The 27,689-nt window shown below is 40.9% G+C and overlaps 1 protein-coding gene across 1 annotated transcript; it reads right to left on the bottom strand.

The window, feature by feature from the left end:
- Window positions 1-25,351, bottom strand: f5 (coagulation factor V). The gene is made up of 25 exons (XM_028590738.1): window positions 25,026-25,351; window positions 24,502-24,587; window positions 22,244-22,366; window positions 20,249-20,461; window positions 19,299-19,454; window positions 18,493-18,714; window positions 17,863-18,028; window positions 17,095-17,275; window positions 15,859-15,955; window positions 15,543-15,748; window positions 15,173-15,320; window positions 14,812-15,024; window positions 11,074-13,876; window positions 10,424-10,592; window positions 10,033-10,269; window positions 9,013-9,229; window positions 8,579-8,758; window positions 6,786-6,902; window positions 6,635-6,706; window positions 6,093-6,178; window positions 5,501-5,656; window positions 5,254-5,398; window positions 1,981-2,132; window positions 907-1,089; window positions 1-691 (listed from the first exon to the last, which is right to left on the bottom strand). Exons 1-25 carry the CDS (start codon window positions 25,187-25,189, stop codon window positions 545-547), a joined length of 6,639 nt encoding a protein of 2,212 aa, XP_028446539.1. The 5' UTR covers window positions 25,190-25,351; the 3' UTR covers window positions 1-544.
- Between the last annotated feature and the right edge of the window lie 2,338 nt (window positions 25,352-27,689).

Raw genomic sequence — 27,689 nt, 5'->3', positions numbered from 1 at the left:
TAGTAAGAATGGTAATTATTTTTTATTAAAAAATAAATTACATCTGTACTTACATATTTACATTCATTTATAGTCATTTCTGATGTCATATATCAGCTTAAAAATGCAACTAGTATTTCAAAAACACATACAACTGTCGACAAAAGGGTTAAACTCATGCATACTGCACTTACCACTGAGTTTTATAACTAATTTAACTGGGCATATATTTGTATAATAAAAGCACTTTGAACATAGGATGAGTTTGACATGACTGAGAAATAAATGTATATTTGCGTTTGCCTGCACAAAAGGGCTCTGATTTATAGGGATGTGACAAAGCATCGTGAATTGGTTAAATCGTTATAAATGTGTAAAGATTACAACCGGTTGAGATAAAAAAAAATACAGTTTTAGTGTCACTTTTAAGAGGACATGTTACTTACACTACATGAGTAATGTTTTAGTCTGCATGTGCATGGTCATGATTTCGTATAGGTGTGTGTCTGTGTGTGTGTGTGTGTGTGCCTGTGTGTGTGTGTGTGTGTGTGTGTGTGTGTGTGTGTCACTCAAAGTCACAGCCTAGTAGTTCTATTCTCATAGTGATGGAGTTCATCCAGCTTATTGGGATGATTCGGACGAAGCGGGAGAAAATAGGAGGGTAGATGTAGTTTTTCACGTGGTCGTTGTTATTGGTATTTCCCAAAAAAGTCTGGATTTGGTGAGAGAGAGAGAGAGAGAGAGAGAGAGAGAGAGAGAGAGAGAGAGAGAGAGAGAGAGAGAGAGAGAGAGAAAGACATTGGTTAGAATCACTTCTCTTGTCCAATCACACAGTCTATACCCTTGACATTGCACTTCCGGGATTGCTCCGGTACCGCAGGAAATAATAATGAAATGCATTTCCCATGGGGTTTAGCCACCGCTCACCTTGGAAGGGATGCTCTCATCATCTGTGTACTGCTTCCAGTGGATCCCATTGTTGCTGTACTGCAGAGCGTAGGACATGACGTACATCTCTTTCCCCAGAGACTTGGCTCCTTGCGTCATGATACCTGTGATCTTCTTAATTGTGGGAAGCTCCACCTGAAGCCACTGGTTCATGTTCCCATGCTGCGGAAGATACAGAGAGAGAGAGAGAGAGAGAGAGAGAGAGAGAGAGAGAGAGAGAGAGAGAAGGTTTGACTTGTAGGATGCCTTTATGACCAACTGAAGAAATTTGTGTAATATTTAATTTACTGGGGCTGCTCTACTATATAACAACCATTTCTTGTTTGACTTTTGGAAAGATGATTTAAATGTTGCCTGACTGAGTTTAGCCTTCGGGAGGAGGAAGTGAGCGTGTCATTCAGAACACAAGACAAAATAAGAGTTTACTTGCTGAACTGTAGTGTAATTGTTAAGGAGGGTTCAGTTTTAGAGGTTGACTGCCATCGTCATGGGACATCGGTCAGCATGCATGAGTAAGCCGCAGAGAAGTTCAGTCCATTCAATGAAGATGTATTTAGCAAAAGGGGGTGAGGCAAATGATAACGGATAACAGAACAGACACACATGTGTTGGAGAATCAGCTGCCGCCCCATGTGAAGGTGTAGAAAAGACTGACTGAGAGGGAGTGCAGTCTTTAAATAAGGAGTGACCAGGTGAACTCAATCAGGTAATTAGGGTGGAAACAAAAGCCAATCAGTGGCGATGACAGGGGAGGAAAGGAAGTGAGGTAGGTGTGGAAAGCAAGTGCCAAAATAGGGATCTTTAGTACAGTAATGAAGTACGTTTTTTTTCTGATCGTTCGGAGCGGAAATCAAAATCCTGAGCAAAATTTGATCAACTGCACAGGCATACAATTAACACATTTTCAAGGGTTTTTAGGGGCTGCTGGGTGTGGGTGTACTGCTAGCAGGTCACTCAGATCCTGTGTTACAGGAACATAACGTTCTACCTGATGCTTACTATGAATTTAAATTCATTCATTTTGACCTGTCATGTCAGTTTTAGGATTTGTACCTTGGCCTGCCATGCATTGATGGTTCCCTGTGTGTTGAGGCGTGCCAGAGAGGGTCTCCAGGGTCCAGAGTACCAGCTGGTAGCTGTGGAGCTGGCTGTGATTCGATGGTCTTCTATCAGTCTGCTCTCCATCCCCAGAGGCACAGAGCAACCTGACACAGGAGATTAGAAAGCTCACATTTACAGAAACCCCAACCCTGTGACACTACTGGAGTACATACTGTGTGTACGCTAGGGCTGGGTATCAGAACTCAGTACCTTTAAGGCAGTAGTGTCAAGCTAAACCTCACTGGAAAATGAGAATCACATCAAGGGCCGTAAGTCAAATATCTTTGAGTCTTCACACTTCTCCCTAAAAATGTCCTTAAATTCTTTAGCCATCATAGAAAAAAGTAGCAAAAAAGGTCGAAAAAAAGCAACAACAAAAAACGTTGGCAGAAAAGTGGGAAAAATCTGCAAAAGCGTCGGCAAAAGTGACAGAAAAAAATGGATATATTTATTGTGACCCTAAATTGATATGCAGGCCTGATCAGAATCTGCGAGGGGTCTTGAGTTTGACACATGTGCTTTAAGGCAGTGTTTCTCAAATGGGGGTACGTGTACCCCTAGGGGTACTTTGGAGGACTGCAGGGGGTACGGGAGATATTTGACAAAATGTTTAATTTCAATTTTATTTATAAGGGACAATGTACAATTAAAACATAAATGTGACCATTTGATGCATTGCACCAGAGTTAGCCTTTGGCTAACTTACATCTGCAGTCCCTCGAGGCTGTTGTCCAGAACATTGTTCCTCTTTATGTAGAATTTGTTTTTTTTTCCTAAAATGTGACATTTGTGTCGCCTTCTTTGGACCTAATCTATCCTTCCTTCCTTCTACTGTCCTTCTACTTTTTACAAGTTTCTCGCTTTTTTCTTCTTATGTCACTGTTTTTAAAGTTTTTGATACTATTTTGACCTATTCTTACTTCCTTACTTCTTTCTACCATATTTTTCTAAGTTTTTGTCTTTTTTACAGTTTTTGTCTCTTTTTCTCATCAGCACTTTTCAGGTCCAAGGCTGTTGTTTAGTAAATCTATCGCTGACAGCGCTGTACTGTTCCTCTTTATATACACCCTTTTTTTCTACTGAAAATGATTAGCACTGGTCAGGGGGTACTTGGCTTAAAGAAACTATTCAAAAAGGGGTACCTTATTGAAAAAAGTTTGAGAACCACTGCTTTAAGGTATCGACCAAAATAACCCAGTACCAAGTTGTATCAAAACTTCTCCAGTCAAACAATGCCTGCATTTGTTAACTTTTGTACCCAAGTCTAGAAAAAAATGCAGACAATCACTGCAAGCATTCTTTGATTGAATGCGACGTGTGATTGGCCCACTACAGCAGCAGCTGCAACCCATACAGTGTGGTGTGGTGAAGTCGAGCGCGACAGTATTTGACTGAGTATCAGTTCAACAGGCCGAGATGCCACCAAAACGTTTGAAAAGTATGGCTTTACTACACGTTTGTCTGTGGCCTCTGATAAAAATAGTTTATTTTCAAATTTCAAATAAAGTATTCTTATTGGTATCTGTGTCACTAGGGGTGTAAGAAAAAAAACAATACACTTGAGTATCGCAATATTTTATTTTGCAATACTGTATCAATTTTCAAAAAGTCAATAGCGATTTTTGCAGCTGTAGCTATGGCTGAACTTTGGCCTACTTTAGTATATAAACATTAGCTCACTAAGAACCTGTGAACCACAATCCCAAACTGGCAGTTTGATTTTCTGTGTACTGAATTGTTTACCTAAAGTAAACTTCTTGGACTTTTATGAAAGTCATGTCTAGTTTTTCTAAAATTATACTTTAAAAAAATCCCAATATATCGCCTTACGCACAGTATCGAAATATATTGCAATATATTGAATCGCGACCCATGTATCGTGATACGTATTGTATCGCCAAATTCTTGCCAATACACCACCCTATGTGTCACTTTAAAGGAGAATTCCAGTCAATTTCAACACGTAGCTCTGTTGTTTGTAAATTTGGAGTGCTGTCAGTAGCGAGAAAAACGAAAACAATCGGTGTTGCCTACACCGTGTTATCCTCCTGTTAGCCTAGCGTTCGCACCCAGAAGGCTGAAACGGGGCAAGTTTTAAACGTGCTTTTAGCCTCTCAACATGTTCGAAATGTCATTACAAGTGCCTACCCATGTGAAGTGATTCCTTTCAAGTGAACGCAGTGAATCTGACTGCAGTAGATGTGAAAGAAATGCATAAAAGTTGTGCTGGGTTTCAGCTGTTTAGTTCCAGTGTTGAGACGGCAAGACGAGTGCTTAGGGACCGTCTACAAACTACAACACCGAAAAGAGATAAAAAAAAATAAAAAAAAAATAGGCATATGCTTTTTTTTGTTAAAGTAAGTGTTGTAGTACAACTAGCAAGTTATAATTGAGGTAATTTTGGAGACACTACCTTATTTAATCATTAAATTAACAAATATTTTTTTTGTGTTTTCGGTGTAGTGTGTTTGTAGAAGGTCCCGAAGCACTCGTCTTGCCGTCTCCACACCGGAACTAAACAGAGCTGAATTAGCAGAAATTGTATGCATATGCAGTCAGATTCACTGTGTTGACTCGGAAGGAATCACTTCACATGGGTAGGCGCTTATAATGACATTTCGAGGCTAAAAGCACGTTTAAAACTTGCCCGGTTTCAGCCTACTGGGTGCTAATGCTAACAGGAGGATAACACTTTGTAGGCAACAACAATTGTTTTCGTTTTTCTCGCTACTGACAGCACTCCACACTTACAAACAACAAAGCTACGTGTTGAAATCGACCGGAATTTTCCTTTAAGGGTTTCCGGTCCTTGTACATTCTTTAAAATTTTGCCTAAGAGCTGGAGCACACCGTGCGTGTAAGTGTTGCGTAGCGTAAATACGTGCCTGATCTTGTGCCTGGCCATTCATACCGGACGTGTATTTCTACGTGCCGGTCACAATGTCACAATGTTTAAAATTGCAATAATATCGTATCGTGACGTGAGTATCGTGATGTTATCGTATTGTGAGGCCTCTGGTGATTTCCACTCCCAGTGGCTGGTGAACAATTTACAAAACCAAGAATGTGTTAAATGAAATACTGAGGTTCCGGATAATATTTGACACCAATTTTGCCACTCTGTGCCAAAAAAACACAGAGTCGAATCCAAAAGCGGATTATGCATATTTCGTGAATTTGAAAAAAACGAATTCCACGGCACGCACGTGCACAGTAACATCTTACCGTCGAGCTCACAGCCGTAGAACTCCATGCGGACTGTGGCTTCACTGTACCATTCGATGGGATGGAGCCTGATAAAGCGACCAACCACAGGAGGAATAAAGGTGTTTTTCTTTTCCTCGTAGGCTCCCTGGTTCCCAGAGAATATCTGGTGAAAGAGTGAAAGGCAGACAAATGGTGATCACACACTTCTTTCTTAGTTTCTATCTGTTGGCGTCGGCCAAAAGTAATCAAATCAAACTTCTCCCACCTTCCTGAGGTCCCTGCTGTCGCCCTTATAGAAGAGCCACTTCTGGCGGTCGGTGCTGTAGGAGATAGCGTACTTGACCACATATTGGGAAGATAACATCTCCCTGGCTCCCTGCGTGGCCACCTGGCTGATTACAACTGGCCGCTGGAAGTCCACCTGTGCAGGGGGAAGTCCACAGGTAGCAGAATGTTTTATTATATATATATATATATACATCCATTGAACAAACAAACATCTTAATGCAAACACCAAATTTCAAGTCCTGAATAAAAAGGAGCAGAAAGAGCATTAATCTTATATAATCTGCCCCCTTCTTTCCCAAAACATACAGTACCAGTGAAAAGTTTGGACAAGCTTTCCAGTTCAAGTGAATGAGAACGCGTTTTGACTGGTACTGTAACAGAACACTTATTGTTAACACAATTAACAAAACAAATAATTAAATAGTTGAACTCTTCACTTCCCCCTCCCTCCCTTACAAATATATTTATATAGAAAGCAAGTGCACTTATGAAAATTTAATCAAGCACGCACGCACGCACGCACGCACGCACGCACACGCACACACACTTCCAACATTGACATCACATACCTGAATCCAGCTCTTGTTCTGCTCTGTGCTCCATGCGTTGAATTTACCCCGATTGTTCAATCTGGCAAGATGGGGCTTCCAATATCCTTCAAAGATGGAAATATTTGTCATTCCTCCTGTGACATATTGCATATAGACATTTATAGCAATAATTCATTGTCAACTATTAAATTAAACGCCAACTATTTTGATAATCGAATAGACGGTTTCAGACATTTTTATGGAGAAAAAAAGAGTTTAAATTCTCTGATTCTAGCTTCTTAAATGTGAATATGTTCTAGTGCCTTCTCTCCTCTGTGACAGTAAACTGAATATCTTTGAGTTGTGGACAAAACGAGACATTTGAGGATGTCATCTCGGGCTTTTCGGGAAACACGGATGGACATTTTTCGCCATTTCCTGACATTTTATAGACCAAACAATAAATAATAATCGACAGATTAATCGACAACGAACATAATCGTTAGCTGCATCCCTATACAATGATTACAAAAGTCATTGTGATTGCAGTAGGACCACAGATGGGTGCGTTGCTACTGTACCTCTAGTGTTGATCGCTGTGATCTGGTTGTCTTTCACACTGCCTGATTCCAAACCCAGCGGACGGTAGCACTCTTGGAGGAAACATGATATAATATCTCAATATAAAAGCACAACATAACAGTATGTCTAAATGCTGCAGGGTGTTTGTACCATTATCTAGGACCAGAAAGAGGGTCTGCATGCCCTTCTGTTGGTTGAAACCAACTTCCGTCTCCAGCTGCCACAGGCCAGGTTTGGATGGAAACATCTCCAGAGTAGCGAAGCTCCCTGAAAGACAGTTTGTAACATAAATTACGTTGAAACACACTGTGTCTGCTACGTTTGTTGACATCGAATATAGCCGGTGCATTCAGTGGTGGAATGTAACTCAGACGTTTACTCAAGTACTGTACTTAAGTACAAATGTTGAGGTACTTGTACTTTACTAGGGTCTTTTATTTTTAATGCCACTTTCTACTCCGTTAAATTTCAGAGAGAAATATTTTACTTTTTACTCCACTACATTCATCTGACAACTTTAGTTACTAGTTACAAGTCCAGCTGACATGACTAGACCATTAAACACATGACAGAACAGTTTTGATTGTTTCCAGTTTCTAAAATGTGAGGATTTTTCTGCATTTTAATTTGATTAAGTAAATTTTCCTGATGAAACGTACATACTTTCACGTAAGTAACATATTCAATGCAGGACTTTTACTTGTAACGGAGTACTTTTACAGTGTTGTATTAGTACTTTTACTAAAGTTAAGGATCTGAATACTTCTGCATTATAGTTTTGAGCTATTGTCGATTAAAATACTGTACACCTCTTGTGCTGAATTCCCTGAAATGCTCCATGAGACAGCCTTCAAATATCCCTCTGAGTTGAAAGCAGTATGGCCGTTTGGTCAGTAGGGGGAGCTGTTGACTGTGCAGTTGCTTCATCACCACATGGTAATTAAAGGTGTAGCAAGTGATGTTAATCCAATGCATTTTTTTGTCAAAATCAGTGAATATCTCCTCACGGTCACCTAGCTCTCTGTTTTTTGTGTGCGTTACAAAAAAATAATAATCCAGTGTTAATACACAGCCCTGGCTGTATAAATTGAAAACAAACAGAAAGGAGTGCACGAGCCACAAAACAATATTCCAGCCAATCGGCAACAGGCAGCGACAGTTGATGGCGGGGGAGGCAGTATTTGAATGTGCTGGCCAGTAGTTCTCTGTCTGTGTGCGTTCATGAAGAGTGTAACTAGGGCTGGGCAATATATGAATATATATTGATATTGTGATATGAGGTTAGATATCGTCTTTGATATTGTATATCGTAATATTGTAATATGACATAAGTGTTGTGTTTTTCTGGTTTTAAAGGCTGCATTACAGTCAAGTGATGTGTGATTTTCTTAACTTACCAAACTGTTCTAGCCGTTCTGTTATTTGCCTTTACCCACTTAGACATCGTATCCATCCAAATTACTGATGATTATTTATCACAAATCTCATTGTGTAAATATTTTGCGAAAGCACCAATTGTCAACCCTACAATATCTCCGCAATATCGTTATCGAGGTATTTGGTCAAAAATATTGGGATGTCTGATTTTCTCCATATCGCCCAGCCCTAACTGTAAGCTATATTTTCATTGTTCTTCACTTCTATGAGACATTAACATGTTTATTTTATATTTTAATGGTTTGTTGTATATTTGCATGTTCACCAACTTTTTCCCTGTAGTAGGCTACCGACCGCATGGCTCATTAAGCAAACCTGCTACATTGTATGTTTGACAAAAAAGAGAGGTCTGTTTTCATATGTATATTATGTATATATTTTTTTACAAGAGTTCCACTACGGATGAAGTTCCAGAGCAGTTTGAATACCTCTATTCAAAACTTGAAAGCACTAAAGCAACAGAAGATGTTATTCTGAATTTAGCAAACAGACGTGGTGTTGCTCACCAGGCAGCAGCGGGAAGACGGCCTGTCTGTAGTTGGTGGTCTTCTTGTGGAGGAACGTCTGTCCGTGGAAGTGGACGCTCTGGAAGTCGTTGGGAGAACCCATGTTGATCAGGTACCAGCACACCAGCTGCTTGGTGTACATCCTCAGGCCCTTCAGGTTGTATGTAATGCCATTAATGGCTTGGGAAACAACAGACAAAAAGATAGTTTTATCAGTTTTGGTCCGTTTTTTCTGTTCTGTAACTGATTAATCTTGAATGCATGGAAGAAAAAATATTGCAGCTCAGTTATACCTACAACAATGATATATTACCAAAAGTGTACGCACATACTCTGTGCGTTTAAATTTTCATGTGATATAATCCTAGGTTATCAAAAGATTTTGGGTGGAGGATCATTTAAAGCAGGCTAGTTGGAGGTACATAATGCATTACTGTGGAACTTGAGGTTCTCATTGGGGTTGGTATCCATAAATCTCCTTCGGCTTCTCCTCTGTATCATCTCGTGGTTCTCCTTGTAGTACCAACTCTGCGACTCATCGAAGGTCATGAAAAGCAGCGTGAACTCCCTCATGTCAGTTAACTTCCTGTCCAGGGTGCCCTCTCGACACACCAGCAAAGGCCCAATCAAGCCAGAGTTGATGTCTCTTTCCTAAGAGACAGATCATACGCTAGGTTAAATATTGGCTTAAAAACTAAATGTGAATACCTTCCACTTTGCTCAACCCAAACACATCTGGGTTTGTAGAGCAATTTTACAATCCTGGTGAAAATTGATACAGTTACTTTCAGCCGAGTCTTGCTCGCTCGGCTCACTACAGTGCTGCGGAGTAAGGTCTGGCTCTTTCACACATACAGTACGTCATTAGCTCTTACCAGTCTATCGCCGTGTGTATTTTGTCCATAGCAAATCCCTGCCACTGGTACCAAAGAGTCCCAGTTAGATAATAAATGCCGTAAACATATTCTTTGTAAATCTTTACCATCATTGTTTTAATTTAATTATATTTGCCTTTTTAACTGTAAGGTGTCCTTGCATGCTATAAAATGTGCCCATAAATAAAATGTATTATTATTATTATTATTATTATTCCCTGAAAGAACCAAGCAGGCCTGCCTTGTTGCACAATCCAAATTTTCTTAATAAATTGCCATTTTCAGCAAATAGCTTGCTAACTCGAAGTTTGTTGTTGTTTCCCAAAACAAACCCAGTTCTGCAAGGCGAGGGACATCCGCCAGAAGATCCCGCCAGATGTTAGTAAATTCATTTTCGGCGATCCAGACTACTTTCAGTCCATTCATCTGTGTCCCACAGTGGGTTGTGTATGCCGCCGCTAGAGGGTGCCACATTCAGAAACTCATTCTATACACAGTGGCTTTAATTTGTATTTGTAAATAGCATTTATTTAATGCCTGTCATACTAAACAATTGTCTACAAAGGACATATTACTCACAGGATTAACGCCCGAATAGTAGGCCCAGGTCCGACAGTGAGACTCGTCTGGCATTGGCCCAACCATAGAATTGACCTTCCATAAATATGTGAAGGTGGTATTGGGTTTAACCTCGTTGTCATATTTAAACCAGTACTTAGAGCCGTCTTCATAGGACAGACCCTCTGTCTGCTTGGTATAGGAAACCCCGTTTGGATGTAAGGAGTACGAACGGTTGGCTTTGTTCATGAACACCACCTACAAGACAAAAAGACACATTTATTCATTTTCCTGACGAGAGGTATAGATGAAAAGATCAATCTTGGTAAATACAGAAAATACAATATGAAAATGTGAGATCCCAGGAGAGTTATACAGATTGTGGCTTTGCAGTCGATGCTGACAGTCTTACCATGATGCTTTGCCCAACCTCGGCCTTGATGACAGGTCCCAGGATGCCGAGGTGCTCATTGAGCTCTCCACGGACGTCAGGTGTGCTAAAGCTACTGTCCATGTAACCTCGGAAAACTGCCTTGGTGAACTTAGTTTCTCTGCTGTTTGGTTGCAATTCGTCCGGCCTCCTGTTGCGATAACAGGACAATATTTCATCATTGCACGTGTATAGCTGTGTACCTGATAGGGCTGCACGATAAATAAAAGGCACCACTAAAAAATAGAGTCAGTTACATTTTAAAGTGCAGTTTTCTATTGATATTTTCTTTCAACTAACAAAAAATTGGAGTGTCTTTCGCAATATGTTCGCAGCCTTTTGGGATGTGTATGTTAAGGCGCAAGTTGATATTGACGATAAAAGAAACGACCTAGAGCCCTAGAACCTGCTGTGAAGTTTTCCAATAAAGCTATAACTAACTATGTGGCCGGGTTAGCTCAGTTGGTAGAGCAGGCGCACATATACAGAGGTTTACTCCTTGACACAGTGTCAGTGCCCTTTGGAGTGTGTCATTCCCCCTCTCGCCCCCCTTTCATGTCTTCATCTGTCCTGTGGAAATAAAAGCCTAAAATAATCTTAAAAAACTAACTTAATTGTATCTCTGAGCTTACCTCTGTCCGTAGCCAGTATAGTCCCACTCAACCTCCTCTGCAGCGATAAAATAAGTCTTGACATTCGGGCCTGATAACTTTAAGTAGTATTTGGCGGTCTCATCCAGGTTGAGATTCTTGATGTCTTCACCACCCTTGTAGGGGTCTATGTGTGACACATACTCGTATTCATCTGCCTTCACATTTTCCTCTAATCCTATGTGATCTGGGTTATCTCCAGGAACATACAGCTCGTAGTCACTGAAATCAGGCCGGGGCACACCGATGACCACAGGCTCGTTAATGAACTCCTCATCAGAGACAGGCTGTGATGAAAGCGGTCGCGCCCCACGTGGGGTTATGCCTGGATTGAACCCCCGGGGGGAGAATGGTAAGCCACTCTTGGCCTGAGGCTTGTATTCCTTCCTCCTCTTTGTTTTCATGCCTTGGCCCTTCTGAGGCCTCTGTCGGAGTTGCACCTTCTTGATCTTTTTTGGAGTTGGCGTCGTTTTAGGGGTTTCTGTCCCAAAATATTTCATCATGTAGTCAGGGATCTCCACCGATTCCATTTGGTGAGTTCCCTCATAGGTCCAGTTGTGACCCTGCGTTTTGACGTTGGTGGTTTTAATCACGTGCGTTTTGTTTTCTGTGAGGTAGATTAGTACTTCTTCGATGCTGTCTAAAGTGCTTAGCTCCTCAGAATTACTCTTACTTACTGCATTGCTCGAGAGGTACAGCCCATTCTCACTGGATAAATGTTTTGCAGGAGATGTGTGGTTCAACTCACCAGGAAGTGCTGTGACATTCTCCCAAATCTCTGAACTAATCTCCTCTGATAAATTTGATCTTAATGTATTCTCTGTTACATTCTGTAAGGGCCCGGTTTTAAGCAAAACATGTGTTACATCTTCAAGGCTGGAATTGGCTAAAATAGGTACACTTTCAGCGGAATTCATTTGAAGTCCATACTCTGGAGCTGCAGCGGTAACCAGGGAGTCATTGTCACTCTCCACCTCCAACTCAAAGATGGTCAAGTTGCTTCTCTCTGTGCTGTTGATGCTAACCTCTACAACATCAGCCATTGGAATAGATGGCTCTGCTGTGGTGATTAGGGAGTCATTATCACTGGTTGTGTTGTCTGTGGCCTCCACTTCTAAATCTAAGATGGTCAAGTTGCTTCTCTCTATGCTGATGATGTTAACCTCTTCAACATCAGCCATTGGAATAGATGGCTCTGCTGTGGTGATTAGGGAGTCATTATCACTGGTTGTGTTGTCTGTGGCCTCCACTTCTAAATCTAAGATGGTCAAGTTGCTTCTCTCTATGCTGATGATGTTAACCTCTTCAACATCAGCCATTGGAATAGATGGCTCTGCTGTGGTGATTAGGGAGTCATTATCACTGGTTGTGTTGTCTGTGGCCTCCACTTCTAAATCTAAGATGGTCAAGTTGCTTCTCTCTCTGCTGATGATGTTAACCTCTTCAACATCAGCCATTGGAATAGATGGCTCTGCTGTGGTGATTAGGGAGTCATTATCACTGGTTGTGTTGTCTGTGGCCTCCACTTCTAAATCTAAGATGGTCAAGTTGCTTCTCTCTATGCTGATGATGTTAACCTCTTCAACATCAGCCATTGGAACAAACGACTTGGCTGCGATGATCAGAGAGTCATTGTCATTGGTTTCTTTGTCTGTGGCCTCCACTTCTAAATCTAAGATGATGATGTTAACTTCTTCAACCTCGGCCATTGGAATAGGCAATGGAGGGTCTGTTCCGTCTGCTGACACGTTAACATGGTTAGCTGCTGTGTTATTCTCATCTTCCTTTTTTACACTGCGTGACAGAGAGGTGGCGTTGCTCTCTGGTGTATTGTGGAGATTGTTTAGGCTGGAATTGGATAGAGGCACAGAGTAAGAAAACACATCCCCTCTGGTGAGTCTCTCCTCAGAGTCCTCCGCCAAGGCCAAGACCACGCCCACGGAAGTCAGGTTGTCACCAGTCAGGGTTATATGCACTTTTTCAGTCTCCAAGATGGAACTTGAGTCTCCTCTTAAAGCTACACTAAGATTGGTAGTTTCTTGTAATGTTGCAGTATGATTCGTAATCTCTGCGGATACATTTTGAACCATTGATAAAACTGTAGCATTGTGAACGGTTGTGTTCCCAGACACTGAAACATTATCAAGATTTGATACAGAAGCACTGCTATCTGTAGTTATGGTGTCATTCTTTAATAATATATTTGGGCTATAAAACATGGTTGTGTTCTCTGTTTTATAAACCGATGAATTGTCAAAAGCTGATGGAGCACTACTGTTCTGCATATGTGTTGTATTCTCGCTCATGCTTTGGTTTAGCAAATTAACCGCTGTAAGGTTCACTTTATCCACCTCTTCCCAATTTGAAATCAATGTCTCATTTAGTGTATTTGGCTTTGGAATAGAGGTCTCACTTTTATTCTTCGTCTCCTTGAAATTATGGGTGATATTCGTATCTCCGTCGGGCACATCAACAGCATCATAGTCAAGGATAGAGAGGTCCAGCTGCTCCACACTCGAGGCCCTCGATTGGTTCTTCAGAGACCTGAGACCTAATTCATCTGCAAACATCTCTGTGTAACTGTCTGGCTCATCTGGTTTCATAGGTTTGGGCTTCTCCTCATCCTTCTTGATTTGATCCAAGCTCAGAGGGTTCCACGCAATAAAGTCCACTGATTCGTCACTGTACTCGTACAGGTTGTCACGAAAGCACTCGACATCCTGAAACTTTACGCGCATTGCTTTGGTTGTCTCATGGGAATTTAGGGAAGCCATGAGCCAGACACCTGGTTCAAGAAAGACACATAAAAACCATCCATGAAAAAACTAAGCAACTTTGCACATGCAAAACTTTAAGATGACGGCATTAAAGCTACAGGGTGCAACTATTCTATATTAAGGAACTTCAGTTACAATTAAGCCATTGGCAAATTAATTGATACAAAGCTCATTAAGCCTATCAGCTCCACAAAACTATCTCTGTATTCCTCAGTATGGCTATGTTTACAAAATGGTGTAATCTGGCGACATCAGCGCGCAGCAGCATTTTAAGCCACTTCTGAGAAAGGACAACAGCAGCGTTTAGCGTTGGAAACGAGGAGGAAATAAAAATTACAAGATAATTGCCTCCTTTAAAGAGTCCGATCAGCTTTCTTTGTTTGGCGTTCTAAACTCTGGTAGATTTCTGAGAACAATGGGTTAACTGCTCGTCAGGTCTCTGCAGGGTAAATCCAGACAGCTACCTAGACAATCTGTCCAATCTGAGTTTTCTGTTGCACGACAAAAACAACCTTTGAACGTACACGTTTCACCAAAACAAGTTCCTTCCTGAGGCTATTTTGCAGAGGCACCGTTGCTCTGTCCGGCGCTTAGACGATTGTGATTGGTTTAAAGAAATGCCAATAAACCAGAGCATGTTTTTCTCCCATTCCAGAATGCTGTGTGGACTAGCCAGACCCTCCTCCGCAGCACTGTGGAGGAAGGTCTGGCAATGCGATACTAGCGTCATGTGGATGTGCCAACAGTGCTGTTGCCATTAGTCAGAATTCCTCATGGGGGTGCTGAAACTAAGCAATATAGTAACTTAGATATAACTACTATATACTATTTAACAATTAACTTTTTGCTGTAACAATATTTTCTTAAAGTAAAAGTAACCCTACAGATGAAATATTGGATACATAATCTGACATAAAAGCAGGCATTGTAAGCCCTGACTGACCAGTGTTGTCCATGTTCATAGTGATGGTCTCGCCAGTCATAGGGTAGAGGCTGAGGAAGTCCTCCGTCCGCCCATTCACCTCAAATGTATGGCCGTAGAAAGTAGCTGTCTGGATGTAGTCCTGTGCTCCAATGCTGGACACGTGCCATGTTGCAATCTCGCCATTGCAGAAGCCCAAGAGCGGACCGCTCTCAAACACATAACCGTTAATTGCTGTGAGGACATACACATGAATATTAGTTGTTGGACAGGCAGTTCAAGCCATTGCAGTCAGATGTATAACCAAATAATGGAGTGAATATAGTATATCTTTTTAGGATGAGCTTTTATTAGCTTCAATCCGATTGTGGTAAAAACTTACAGTGCATGACATTAGACTTGTAAAAGTCTGGGTCTGCCTTGTTGACTTTGGATCGATCGCAATATTGGCGAATGTTTTCATCCAGGTACCAGCTCTTGTTCTCATCAAATACAGCCAACATAGCATGCTGCTCCTTGTCTGCTTTCAGCTGTAGAAACAAACCAAAAGTAAAACTTTGACTCTGACTTTTAATCTAACTAAAATTAAAGGAGTCTCTGTCTCTTTTGATTTTCTCAACAACCGTTTATCTGATTGACACTGCATCTGGCGGGTGTATGTAAATGTCTTGGATCTACCAAATGTGTGGATGGACCAACTGATCGACAGAAAGACTAACACATAAAAATTAATGTACGTAGAATCCTCTTACCTGCACCCCCCTGATATTTAGGGACCGATACTTGCAGATGAGGATTTGTCCTATCAGCCCTGAGGCGATGTCGCGCACTGTGTCCACTGCACTGTGGTACAGTCGTGTCAGACATCGAGAGTCTCCTTCGAGAGGCTCGTCCTCCTCAACCACTCTCCATATGTAGGTGTGTGTCTCACCTGGCTGAACACCATGAGACTGGTTGCCTGGCAAACACATTGGGATATACATCTTCAAGTTAATTGTAATCCTTTTATTTAATAAAACCAGAGTAGATACCAATGCCCAAGTGTTACTGTGAGGAGATATTTAGTACCTCCTGCTGGGTAGTTTACTCCCTCGTGTGACTTCTCTATTGTCAACCCATGTGGATAGATGCTGTAGGGCCTGGAGGCCATGTTCTTAAAAACAATCTTTAAGAAAGGACAGGAGGATGTGAGAAGACATGCCGTATATCGACAGTGATAAATACTGGATGATTATGCTGGATGAGCTGAAGGCCAAAAAGAAAGTATTAGAGTAACACATGATTTTTGAGTTGGCTCTGTGATCACAGTCATTGTTTTAAAATACCACTGACAACGAGGCTTCTGGGTGTTATTCTATGCTTATGCAGAACCTGCGGGATTGAGCCTGCACAGCCCTCAAGAAGACATGGGAAAGGGATTTGAGTAATACACTGGATGATGAGGAGTGGGACACAATTTGTAGGAATATTAAAACGTCAAGTGATGTGAGGGTGCACCTCACGATTCAAGTTTAAGATTATGCATTGATTCTATTGGACTCCCTCTAGATTGTTTAGACTTGGTTTGAAAGAGGCACCAAATTGTTGGAAATGTAAGACAGAGGATGGTCAATTACTTCATGTCCTATGGTCCTGTAATAAGGTCCAGGAATTTTGGACCGGGATATAAGATAACCTTTGTCGGATTGCAGCAACCCAGGTTTCATTCAGCCCAAGTTTATTTGTTCTGGGAAATGGGTCAATCCTAAATGGGATGGATAAGCACATGAAGCTGGGTCCAGACTTGTTTAATCAGAATCAGAATCAGAAAAGCTTTATTGCCAAGTACGTTTACACACACAAGGAATGTGTCTTGGTATCGTAGGTGCATGTCACATTAAGCAACATGCACAGACACACCGAATGATAGCCAGATAGATTATTTTAAGGGGATGGAAGAATGAAGGGGTGAGTCCAGGAGTGGGCTTGTGAGATGGCTAGGGTGGCAGTGTTTGAGAAAATGTCATATAAATGTTTTTTCCAGACTGGATGTCTATACTAGGAAATGGAGAAAGAACCTGAGCTTTCTGGAGGGCTCCTATGAAGCTTCATGCTGGGGAGAAACTTTTATAATGGGCTTATGGCGTCTGTCCACAGGTTTAAACCAAACAGCTCTTTTAGCTTAGCATTTACAGTGCAGCTCTTTTTTGTTGTTGTCTTACTCTCTTATTGTTTCTCTGGTGTTCTGTAATAAAGTGTGTTATGTCATGTTATTATTTTGCAGAGAAAGTGCTATAACTTAGATTCATTTAAACGTGATCTCACCTTGATGACATCTCGGATTTGCGCTTTGATCACTGGGCCCAAGATCCCAAGCTCATTTTTCCTTTGCTTGGGCTCCAACCTTTCAGTGAATGACTCATTTTTGAACAGCCTATACACTGCCTTCTTGTACTTCCCACCTATGCGTGTTAGTGACTGTTTCAGGTACTGCAAGGTGAAGTCCCTACACAAAAGGATTAAAGGATTTATATAATTTATGAGACGTTGATATATAACTTCTGTGAAATAACATGTTTGAGCTATGTTACTGGTTACTGGTTGCACAGCATTTGTCGTTCGACTGGTCATGACTGTTTCCCAGGATGGCGCACGCATGTTTACATGAACGCTACTGTCTTTATAATCTATCTTTTTAATAAACTGTCTGTACACTTGCGAAATTCTCAATGCTTCGGTTTACATGTAGGGACCCTCATTATGCTACCGTTGAAGTGTGGTGCTATTTTGAGCCTTGTTAGTGGTGTAGAAATAGCGATTTACCCTCTGCCCCGAAGGCTAGCGTTAGAAGCTAGCGCTAGCGTGTTCAAGCTAGAGATACATTCGATTAACATGAAAACATATCCCAGAGAACGGTCAACTAGGTACACATATGTTATTAACCCCTAGGTTCATTTTGCGCCGGAATTTTCCTTTAAATTAATCATAAACATAAAGGATACATGTTGCTACAGACGGATGTCTGATTAGTTTGCATGTGCACCTTTAGAAATGCTATGAAATATTTAAAATGGGTCCGTAAAAGCTGCTTACTCGTCGATGTGTTCGGGCATATTAGGTGCATAGTCCCAGACGATTTCCTCTGCAGCTATGTAGTACGTCCACGTCGTACTGTAGCGTTTTTGTTCGGTGGTCATCCTTCGCTGGGGTGCTTCAAAATTGTCACACTTTTTCACATCCACGAAACCATGCATGCCAGCTGTAATTGCAGAAAGACATACATTTAGTTATCTATGTCGGATGATGGGTCTATTTATCTTATAACTATGGCTGGGTATCGTTCAAAAAATGTCGATACCAATACCAATACCGTGAGTTTGATGCCGGTTCTAAACAATACTTTTTTTTGATACCAATTTTATAAAACAAAAAGAAATAACAAAATTAGGGCACAAATGTTTTTATTTATTTTTCGGCTCCTACTACATAGAGTTTTTCCTGCACGTCTCTACGACGTGTAGCGTTACACAGCCAATCACTAACATTATTCGATCTTGGTAGAAGCATGCTGCATGCTTATTGGCTCACTGTCACTGATTAGGTTTACTCCTTAGGTATTGAAATTGGGTATTGAATGACGATGCATTTGCAGCTACTCATTACTTTAGAGGCAAAGTATTGAATCCAGTACCCAGCCCTACTTATGAGTGCAGAACCACATACCCTCCATGTGCTTGATGGTGTGTGAGGAGAGCAGCCAGTGGCCCGTGTGCAGAGCCACCATGCTGGCAGTGGCCGAGGAGCCGCTGATCAGGCCCACTGATGACACTTTGTGACCGGCCTGCTGCAGCACCTGCCCGTTCATATGCACCGAGAACACCTCGGGCTCTGAGCTCATACCCACCAGATGAAGGCTCACAGAGGCGTAGGCACACACACTGACATCTGGACACAAAAGAGAAAAATTGTTGGCAACTTGTGTGTGTTTTTTCTTTGAATTGTTTTGCAGGACATTTGGTGAACTACTGCAATACATCACTAAAGATCTAAAAGTATTATGATTCAAATGTAAGTTTAAAGAGTAAAGTTTCATCCCCAAGAGTTGCCCTGTTAATGTTTTGATGGATAAACTAAGTTATGTTGATGTACACAATGAAGTGTTCTGATATACAAAGATAAAGCACAATTTGGAGGCAAAGATTGCCAGTATGTTTCATATCAGTGCGTTATTCCATTTATACAGTGAGCGTGTATCAAGTGCTAAAACAATTATTTGATTAGTCACATAATAGAAAAGTAATTAAATCTTAATAAAAAAAATGTAATCAGCAAAAATGGCAAGAAAGTCTCTAAGTTGTCCAAAGAATTGATCTAATAAATGTTTAATGATAAAACTTGTGATTTACACACCTAATGGCTACTTGCTGTTAAATATACTTTCTGCACTGACTAGAACAGATGTTTCTCTATTGATCAGAACTCAGTCTGACGTGTCCTGATGTTTTAACAAAATGACTGGACAGACTAACCAGGTAGCGATCCCATTGTATATCCATTGATGGTGTATTTCACATGGTTGGCATGGTCTTTTGGCTTGTATTTGCTCACATTCTCATCAAAAACCCCAAAGAGGAACACGTACTCCTGGTAGACGCCAACCTGCTTCCCCGACTCATCCAGACTGCCTGAGAGAGAGAGAGAGAGAGAGAGAGAGAGAGAGAGAGAGAGAGGAGAAATCCACTTAATGACCAGGTCATTTCAGATTCACAGATTCCGATTCAGATAGTTTATTGTCATGTAAGCATATTACAAACAATAAGGGACTACATTTGTTACTCAGACTTAGCAGCGTACACAGTAGTCTATATCGACAACGTTTCATTTCAGGGATTGTTCAGGTGCCGCCGAAAATGTCACCAAATTATTCATTTTAAATTGAAAATGTCTTAACATGAATCCAACATATTATTAGCAAATATAAATCAGCCTATTTGTGAAAAAAACAGTGATGATAGGCTTACTGGCCATACAGTTAATGCCAAAGGATTCACTGTGAAACATGTATGTTTAATATTATGACATGATTTATAAAATCATACCAACAATTATTACTTTAGTTGCAGTTTTCATTCTATGTACTAAAAAGGTATGTATAAAGGCTTTACGCCACCCTACATCTTATTGTAGACCCAGTTTAATATGAAACTTAATTTTATACAATATATATATATATATTTAGTAGGGGATCCCTGCTAGATCTCTCTGAAAGTTACGGTGTCCTTGGCTTAAAAAATGTTGAAGACCCATAGTTTAAAGAAATGCCAATAAACCAGAGCATGTTTTTCTCCCATCTCGGAATGCTGTGTGGACTAGCCACACCCTCCTCTGCTGCGCTGTGGAGGAAGGTCTGGCGACGCAAGACTCACAGTAACACACGGCAACTGCCATTTTGAACCACAAGTCGCTTTTCGCCGCTTACCAGGCTTGCAGACGAGTAAAGCACCAATGAGGCCTGAGTTGTAGTCCTCGACAACATTTGTGTGGGAGATGTAGGTGTAGGTGAGACAGGTAGGGTCGCTTGGCTGCGGAGAAACCTCTTTCGTCACCTCCCAGTAGTAAACGTGTTGACAGTTTGGCAGCACGACGTCATCCTCTTTCTCTTTCTGGGACGTGTTGTCAAAGTAGTTGGCTCCTGCAAAATCAAACAAAGCAGAGCAAAAAAACTGTCTTCGTTATGGACAAATACGGAGTCATGATGGAACGATCGACTTAATTGGATCCCATTGCCAGGCAATCTGAGGACACTACTGACTATCCTGACAAACTTTGTGAGATGACGTTCCTCTCTGTTCCCAAAAAGAATGAAGACTTCAATTAAGAAGGGTTTCCTGGGCACCTGGTTAGCTCACCTGGTAGAGCATGCACACATATACAGAGACTCAGTCCTCAACGCCAGGGGCAGGGGGTTCAGTTCTGACCTGTTGCCCTTTGCTGCATGTCATTCCCCCTCAATATCCTATCTAATAAAGGCCTAAAATGGCCAAAATATAATCTTATAAAAAGAAGAAAAAAGATGTTTAATTTTGAAGTTCTTGGCACTCTGACTTTTGCATTAAGAGCGAAATTAAGGAGCACTAAGTCTTCATTTCCTACATTAACGACAGCAGTAATGTCCTGTTATTTCTCTCTACTGGACACAGACGGTGGTTTCCTCAGGCTTAGCAACGCTTCCTGTGGACTTCAGTACCGTCTACTTTGATAATCTGTCCGTCCTGGTTAATATTTTAGGAAAAGACAAACAATGTTTGTGTGTTTTGGCCAATCTTGTGTAATAATTGAAATGAGTAACATCAGGAGCATCCACAATGACAGCCTGTGCTGCAGAGTTGTACTGTTACTGTCTTTGGGTTTGAAAGTGAGAAAACAATTGTCGCACACTCTGGCTCAAAATGCATTTCTTGATGTTAATTAGACTGCAAAACAATTCAATTCAATTGGGACTATGCAAATACAATAACATTTTTAAAATTTTTAAACATGAACTGTAAAGAAAGACAACACAAGCAGAGCAGAACTTAGCACAAAAGAGCGACAAAGCAGAACAGGTTACACGATAAAACAACAATCAACCAAGGATTGTTGGTTTTGAAAAAGGCCTAAGGGTCCGAAACGTCGTCGAAATAAAACAGAGAAATGCATTTGGACCCAGAGCGGGGGCGTGACTATGTTCCCACAGCCCTATGTTCCCAAATTTCTGAATTTCTTTCCAAAATTAGGCCATATGTTCCCACTTTTCCTTTTTCATGAATTTGTATCAGATTTTATCCCCCTAACCCTAACCCTAAAAATCTTTGTGGGAGGATAGGGCTTAAATTGAAGGGAAATGATGGAACACAAGACCTAATTTTGAAAATGTCCTAGAAATGTGGGAACATAGAGCTGTGGGAACATAGGGCCTAATTTTCAGTGAACAAAAAAATTCTTACGAATGTGGGAACATAGGGCTGACCCTGAGTTTCTAACTTTCAAGTCTACTTCCAGTGATCGGCACCTCATGACAGCCTTAAAAATAATAGCATTATTTGTATGGCACTTTTGAAAGTGAAGTGCTGTACAGTAAAAACAATTTAAAAAAAACACAAGATCCATAATTAACCCTCATATTGTCTTTCTGTCGACCATATTTTGACAATTTCTAGACTTTTTTTTGTCGCTTTTGACTTTGTTTTGAACAGATTTTTTTTTTGACGGTTTCAACGCTTTGGAGGCTTTATTTGACACTTTCAACGCATGTGTTGTACTTACCTGCTGCCCTTCTCTCGTTTGTGAAGCAAAAGGTTTTAATTATTACCCAATTCTGTGTTACATCCAGGCTTCTAGCTGAGTCCCCCTAAAGGTCTGATCCTAGAACCGCCCCTGGCCACAGCTGTGACATTCATCATTCATGCAGCATGGGGTTAACGGCCTCTCTCACCCTCGGACTGTTTCCCGTAAGCGATGCCGTGTGGGTGGATGCTGTACGGTACAGTGGCCAGGTTTCTGAAAGTGACCACAATCGTCTCGCCCTCCTGAGCCCTCAGTGTGGGTCCAAGCAGACCTGAGGGAGGAAGACAAGCTCGAGTTTATTTGGAATCCCCAGCCCTTGTATACTTTGGTAAATCATCCTGTGACATACCGACTCATCTGACCAACAAATATAAATTCACCATCGGCCCATATAACGTAGGTAATACTTTCCTAAGAAGGAATTAATATGTTAATTGTAATTCTTTTGTAAATTTACATCAAAGATTTACAGTGTACTAATACCAAACGCAAACTGCATTTCGTCATCTTTGTACTTGTACTCTGCACAATGATAATAAAGTTGAATCTAATGAAGACCATAATATAATTCACATCATATTAATACACATCATTCAGTGAACCCTTGTGCCTGAAGCATCTGCATTTGTTTTTATTTCTACTGTACACTCATTCATTCAGGTTTTTCCTTTAGTTTCTCACCCCGCTGTAAAATCTAGATTATTTTGTTTTACTTTGATTTACAAAATGAAAGGAATCAGCAGGTACTTACTAAGTGAACACGTCTCTATTTCCCCTTACTGTTTAATATGTTTGTTTGTTTACCTACTGTATGCACCTTTCACCAAGGCAAATTCCACATAATGTACTGTGTGGCAGTGAAACCTTTTCTGATTCTGATTCTAAGCTCATCTGAATAGTCTTGACTCGCACTCTGTTGTTGAAGTTGTATTGTGTAAAAACAGTGCAGTCTGTCTTTGTTTCATTTCTCTGGCAGCATGTTCTTCCTCCTATAGCATCAGCGTTTCTCTAAACACACACTTAGACACACACTGGGTCACACACATTAGTTGCAACATGTAGGAAAAACGTCATATCTTGGAGTCCATATTTTGGAGTCCATATCTTGGTATGCTGTGCTTGTGTGTACGACATGTGTGTTCTTGTGTGCTGAGTCATGTTTTGTATTTTTCCTTTTACTCCTTAGGTTTGGGCCCACCTATAAGAAAGTGGTCTTTCGGGAGTATGATGTGTTTTTGGTTACACTTTACTTGAAGGTATCTACATAAGATGACACATGACACTGTCATGAACGGGTCATAAACATTATGACATAACGCTTCTGTTATTGTCATTCGGTTTTTGTCATAACAAGTAGGGTTAGGGTTAGAGTTATGGTTAGGGTTAGGGTTCATGTGTTCATGACAGTGTCATATCACTATGTAAAGTGTTACCGTTTTTTTTCTACAAAAATTAAAATGTCTTAACATGAATTCAACATATTATCAAATATAAATTAGCCTATTTGTGAAAAAAACAAACATTGATGATATGATTAGTGGCCTATAGTTAAGGAAATGACTTAGGTAGCCATACACAGATACAGTTAATAAGGATTAACTCTGCCACATGTATTTTTAACATTATAACATAATTAATAAAATCATGCCAACACATATTTTAACAGCTTAGTATTCTATGCACTATAAAGGTATGTATAAAGGCTTATTATGTATAAATGCTATTGTAGTCTCAATTTAATATGCAACTTAATTATATATAATATGTAGTAGGGGGTCCCTGCTCCGTCTCACTCTCAGTTAAGGGGTCTTTGGCTTAAAAAACGTTGAAGAACCCTGCTCTGACACACACTTAGGCTACGTTCAGACTGTCAAGTCAAGTGACCAGGTCAGGCTTATTCAGAAGTAGTAACCTCCCTAACTTTAGTGCAACGCAAATGTGTCTCTCTTTCTCTTCAGTCTTCTCCTCCTCAGCACCTGCATGGCTGCCATTACACGTCTGATGTCATTAACTTTAGTGCAACATTGTCTGATTCATTTTATTGTTCTTTTGCGCATGCGGGTCAGTTCAAAACCGCAAACAGTTCACACTGGAATCTGATACAGGCCACATTTTAAAAGGTAATGTGAACAGCCAAACAAAAAATCGGATCTGAGCAAAAAATCAGAATCAGGCATTAAGACTTGCAGTGTGAACGTAGCCTAAGACACACACCGTGTCACACACTTTAGTTTGCAACATGTAGGATAAACGTCATTTAAATTAGGACCAAAGTACACAGTTCTTTTTAAAAAAAAACATGTGAAATAAGTATTATGTACGTATGAATTCCTTTCTGGGAAATGATAAGGAAAAAAGAAGTTGTACAGAAATTAGAGCCAGACAGTCTGCGTGTTCATGGTTTACCTAACCAGGACGGATGAGGCTTAGGCTGTCGGAAGTCTTTGTCATCATACTCCCGAAAGACCACTTTCTTATAGGTGGGCCCAAACCTAAGGAGTAAAAGGAAAAACACAAAACACGACTCAGCACACAAGAACACACATGTCGTACACACCAGCACAGCATACCAAGATATGGACTCCAAGATATGGACTCCAAGAGCTTAGAATCAGAATCAGAAAAGGTTTCACTGCCACAATAAGTACACATATGTGGAATTTGCCTTGGTGAAATGATTTTGTTTAGATGTGCCAAGTTGTACTGTATGCACCATACAGTACAACTTGGCACATCTAAACAAAATCATATCATCATATGCTTTAAGACCTTAGTTAATTTTAGCAATTAATTGCGGTTAAACCAAGAAGCCGCGATTATGTTTAAAAAGAAATTGACAGTTAGACAAGTACGTCATAACTGCTACAGGCCTATCATCAACACCTGTTGCATGTCTATTTGTTTTCATTGAATATCACATATCCTCCTACCCGTCTGTGTCATTTCCAGCGTAGTCCCAGTCTATCTCAACAGCAGCGATGTAATAGTGTCTCTTATTGGGTTGCTGCTGGTCTGCTTTGACGTGGAGGACAGACAGAAGAGCCAGGACAGGCAGGAGACGCCAAGCTCCAGCAGCCCGGCCACAGAGCCTCATAGCTGGGATCGGTCCTCCAGGTGAAACCGGTCTGCTCTACAAGTGAAGAAGCTGTGATCTGACAGAGAGGTCCGCTCTGTGCTTTATCTGTCACTGACACACACACACACACACACACACACACACACACGCTCTCGTTTAAACATTATGTCCCAGGGCAATGAACTGTCTCGGCATATTTTTTTTTCCCCCACCCTCCTGTGATTGAAACCTCCTGTGTTTTGCTGTGAGTCATCCCCGAGGGGTGTGCTTATTCCCATCGTCTCGGAAAAAGCAAAGTGGGGATGAGTGTTGACAATTACACACAAAAAATGTCCCTGACCTCACAATGTCCCAGGAATATCATCCCACGAAAACACGTTGTAAATCATGTGTGAACAGCTCAGTGTACATTTTTCATCATGAGCGCCTATCAAACTGTTGTAGGTTATCTGGGTGTTTTTAACAATAACTGCACTTGCCATAAACTAAACAACAAAATAACTATGTTAGCAATAACTCTCTTTCATTCTGAACTATTGCTAAATGTGAGAACTCAACCACTCTCGTCTTGCGATCCTCGTTGTGGAGTCAGCAGTCAGCCTTATCTTAGCTGCAGTTCATCCAAAATACAGGCCAAAAAATCTGAAAACTGATACCAGGAGGAGACAGTGTACTAGTGGCCTCCTCCACATGCTCCGGGAAGGTGCAAATTCTGTGGAAGCTTATCAACTGGGACTTAATGAGGCCTCTGTACGTGTGTTTAGGGTGATAGCTGGGCTTATGGAGAAGGGCATGGCTTGAAATAAACTTTGGTGGCTAGTGTTTTCGTCTGGTCGCCGGAGCTGCGGAAGAAGACCCGTGTGTCCAGGAACTCCACTGTGACGGGTTGTAGGGTATGTTTGAGTTTTCTTTTAGGGTGATGTGAGTTGAGGATGTCCAGAAAAGTCAAAAAAGCCTGTTCGGTGTTATCCCAGAGGCCGAAGATGTCGTCCAAGTACCGGAAATAAAGCAGAGGTTTGATGGTGAGTTTATGGAACGCTGTTTCCTCCCAATGGGCCGGGTAGATGTCAGCGTATGGTGGTGAGTACTTCCGGCCCATTGCACACCCGCAAAGCTGGAGATCGTGTATAAGGAGTCTATATCTATTGAAAAGAGGAGAGTGTGACCGGGTACTTGAAATATAAATCTTCCCTGTTGTGGCCTCCTGTCACATGTTATCAGTGAAATATAAAATTTATATTTAAAGAACTTTTTTTAGGGGGAATTTTGGGCCTTTATTTTTAGGACAACTGAAAACATGGAAGGGAAGAGAGAGGGGGAATGACATGCAGCAAAGGGCCGCATGTGAACCTCTACATGGGCACTACCAGGTGAGTTACCCAGGTGAACTAGAGGCCGCCTGAGCTACCCAGGTGCCCTTAAAGAACTGTTTTAGCCATTCATCATTGTAGTCATATATAGTAAAGGGCTGAGTATCGGTAATGATTTCTAGAATCGATTTTGATTAGGGTTAAAACAAAGCTTCTCAGAGAACTTCTGCTGCAAAAAGAAACCCTCAAATATTTTTCCTAGAGCTGGGACTTTAACGCGTTAATTAAGATTAATTAATTACAGACTTTAACGCGTTAATTAATTAATTACACAAAAAATAACACGTTAAACATTTTTTACGCATTTTAATCACACTTATTTTTGCACCGCGGGACGTTTCTCACTGGATGAGTTTCGGCGGACCGATTATACTGGAGCACCAACTAGCGTTCATGGCTTCAGACCTTTTATATATGTCAATGCTTCAGACAACAACAAACCACAGTGAACATGAACGAAGAAGCTGACGAGACCTATTTGGTTGGCCCTGTGGTTGGGAAATTTTGTTATAAAAACAAACGGATGGAAGCGTTGATAAGAGCATGGTTGTGTGCAAGCTATGCAACAAGGAATTCGCATATCACCGCAGCACATCGAGCCTCAAGTATCACCTCGACGCAAAACATTTAGCAGCTAGCGTGGACGTTAGCCCGACTCCGAGTACAAGGACCCACACCCAACCCACACTCCATCAGATGACTGGTTTAAGGACCAGGGTAACTAAGTCCACGTCTGAAAAAATAACCAACGGCCTACAGATTGCGTCGTCTGACACAACATACGAGCTGCCATGCAGAAAGACAGTGATAAAAAGAGTCCAGCAGCTTTATGAAAATGAAAAGGAAGTTCAGGGTTTCCAATGTTCTGAATGTACTTGAAAGTTTTGTGTTTTACTTAAAAAAAAATAGTTTACAGAAGGTCTACCTACCTATAGGCTACCTGAATTTCTGAAATGTACTATATTTCTAAATATGCTATTGCTACACTTAATGGCAAAAATTGCACTGGTCTGCTGGACTTGGTTGAACAAAAATAAACTATTTTGTTGCTTAAGCTTATGTATTCAGTCATTATTCAATGGTATACTAAAAATCCATGTGAAAAAAATTACTCTTCACTGTTCTCAAGTCAAATATTTATGCAATTA

Source organism: Perca flavescens, chromosome 11 (assembly GCF_004354835.1).
Source record: "Perca flavescens isolate YP-PL-M2 chromosome 11, PFLA_1.0, whole genome shotgun sequence".
NCBI classification, from domain to species: domain Eukaryota; kingdom Metazoa; phylum Chordata; class Actinopteri; order Perciformes; family Percidae; genus Perca; species Perca flavescens.
The sequence above is the reverse complement of the archived record's forward strand: the minus strand, read 5'-3'. Positions and strand labels throughout refer to the sequence as shown.

Coding starts and splice junctions, on each gene's coding strand:
- f5 (XM_028590738.1), bottom strand. CDS start 25,189: ATGAGGCTCTGTGGCCGGGCTGCTGGAGCTTGGCGTCTCCTGCCTGTC. Junction 9,230..10,032: donor ACTATTCGGGCGTTAATCCT/GTGAGTAATATG, acceptor TCTGTCTCTTAG/GAAAGAGACATCAACTCTGG. Junction 8,759..9,012: donor TGAGAACCTCAAGTTCCACA/GTAATGCATTAT, acceptor TTGTTTCCCAAG/CCATTAATGGCATTACATAC.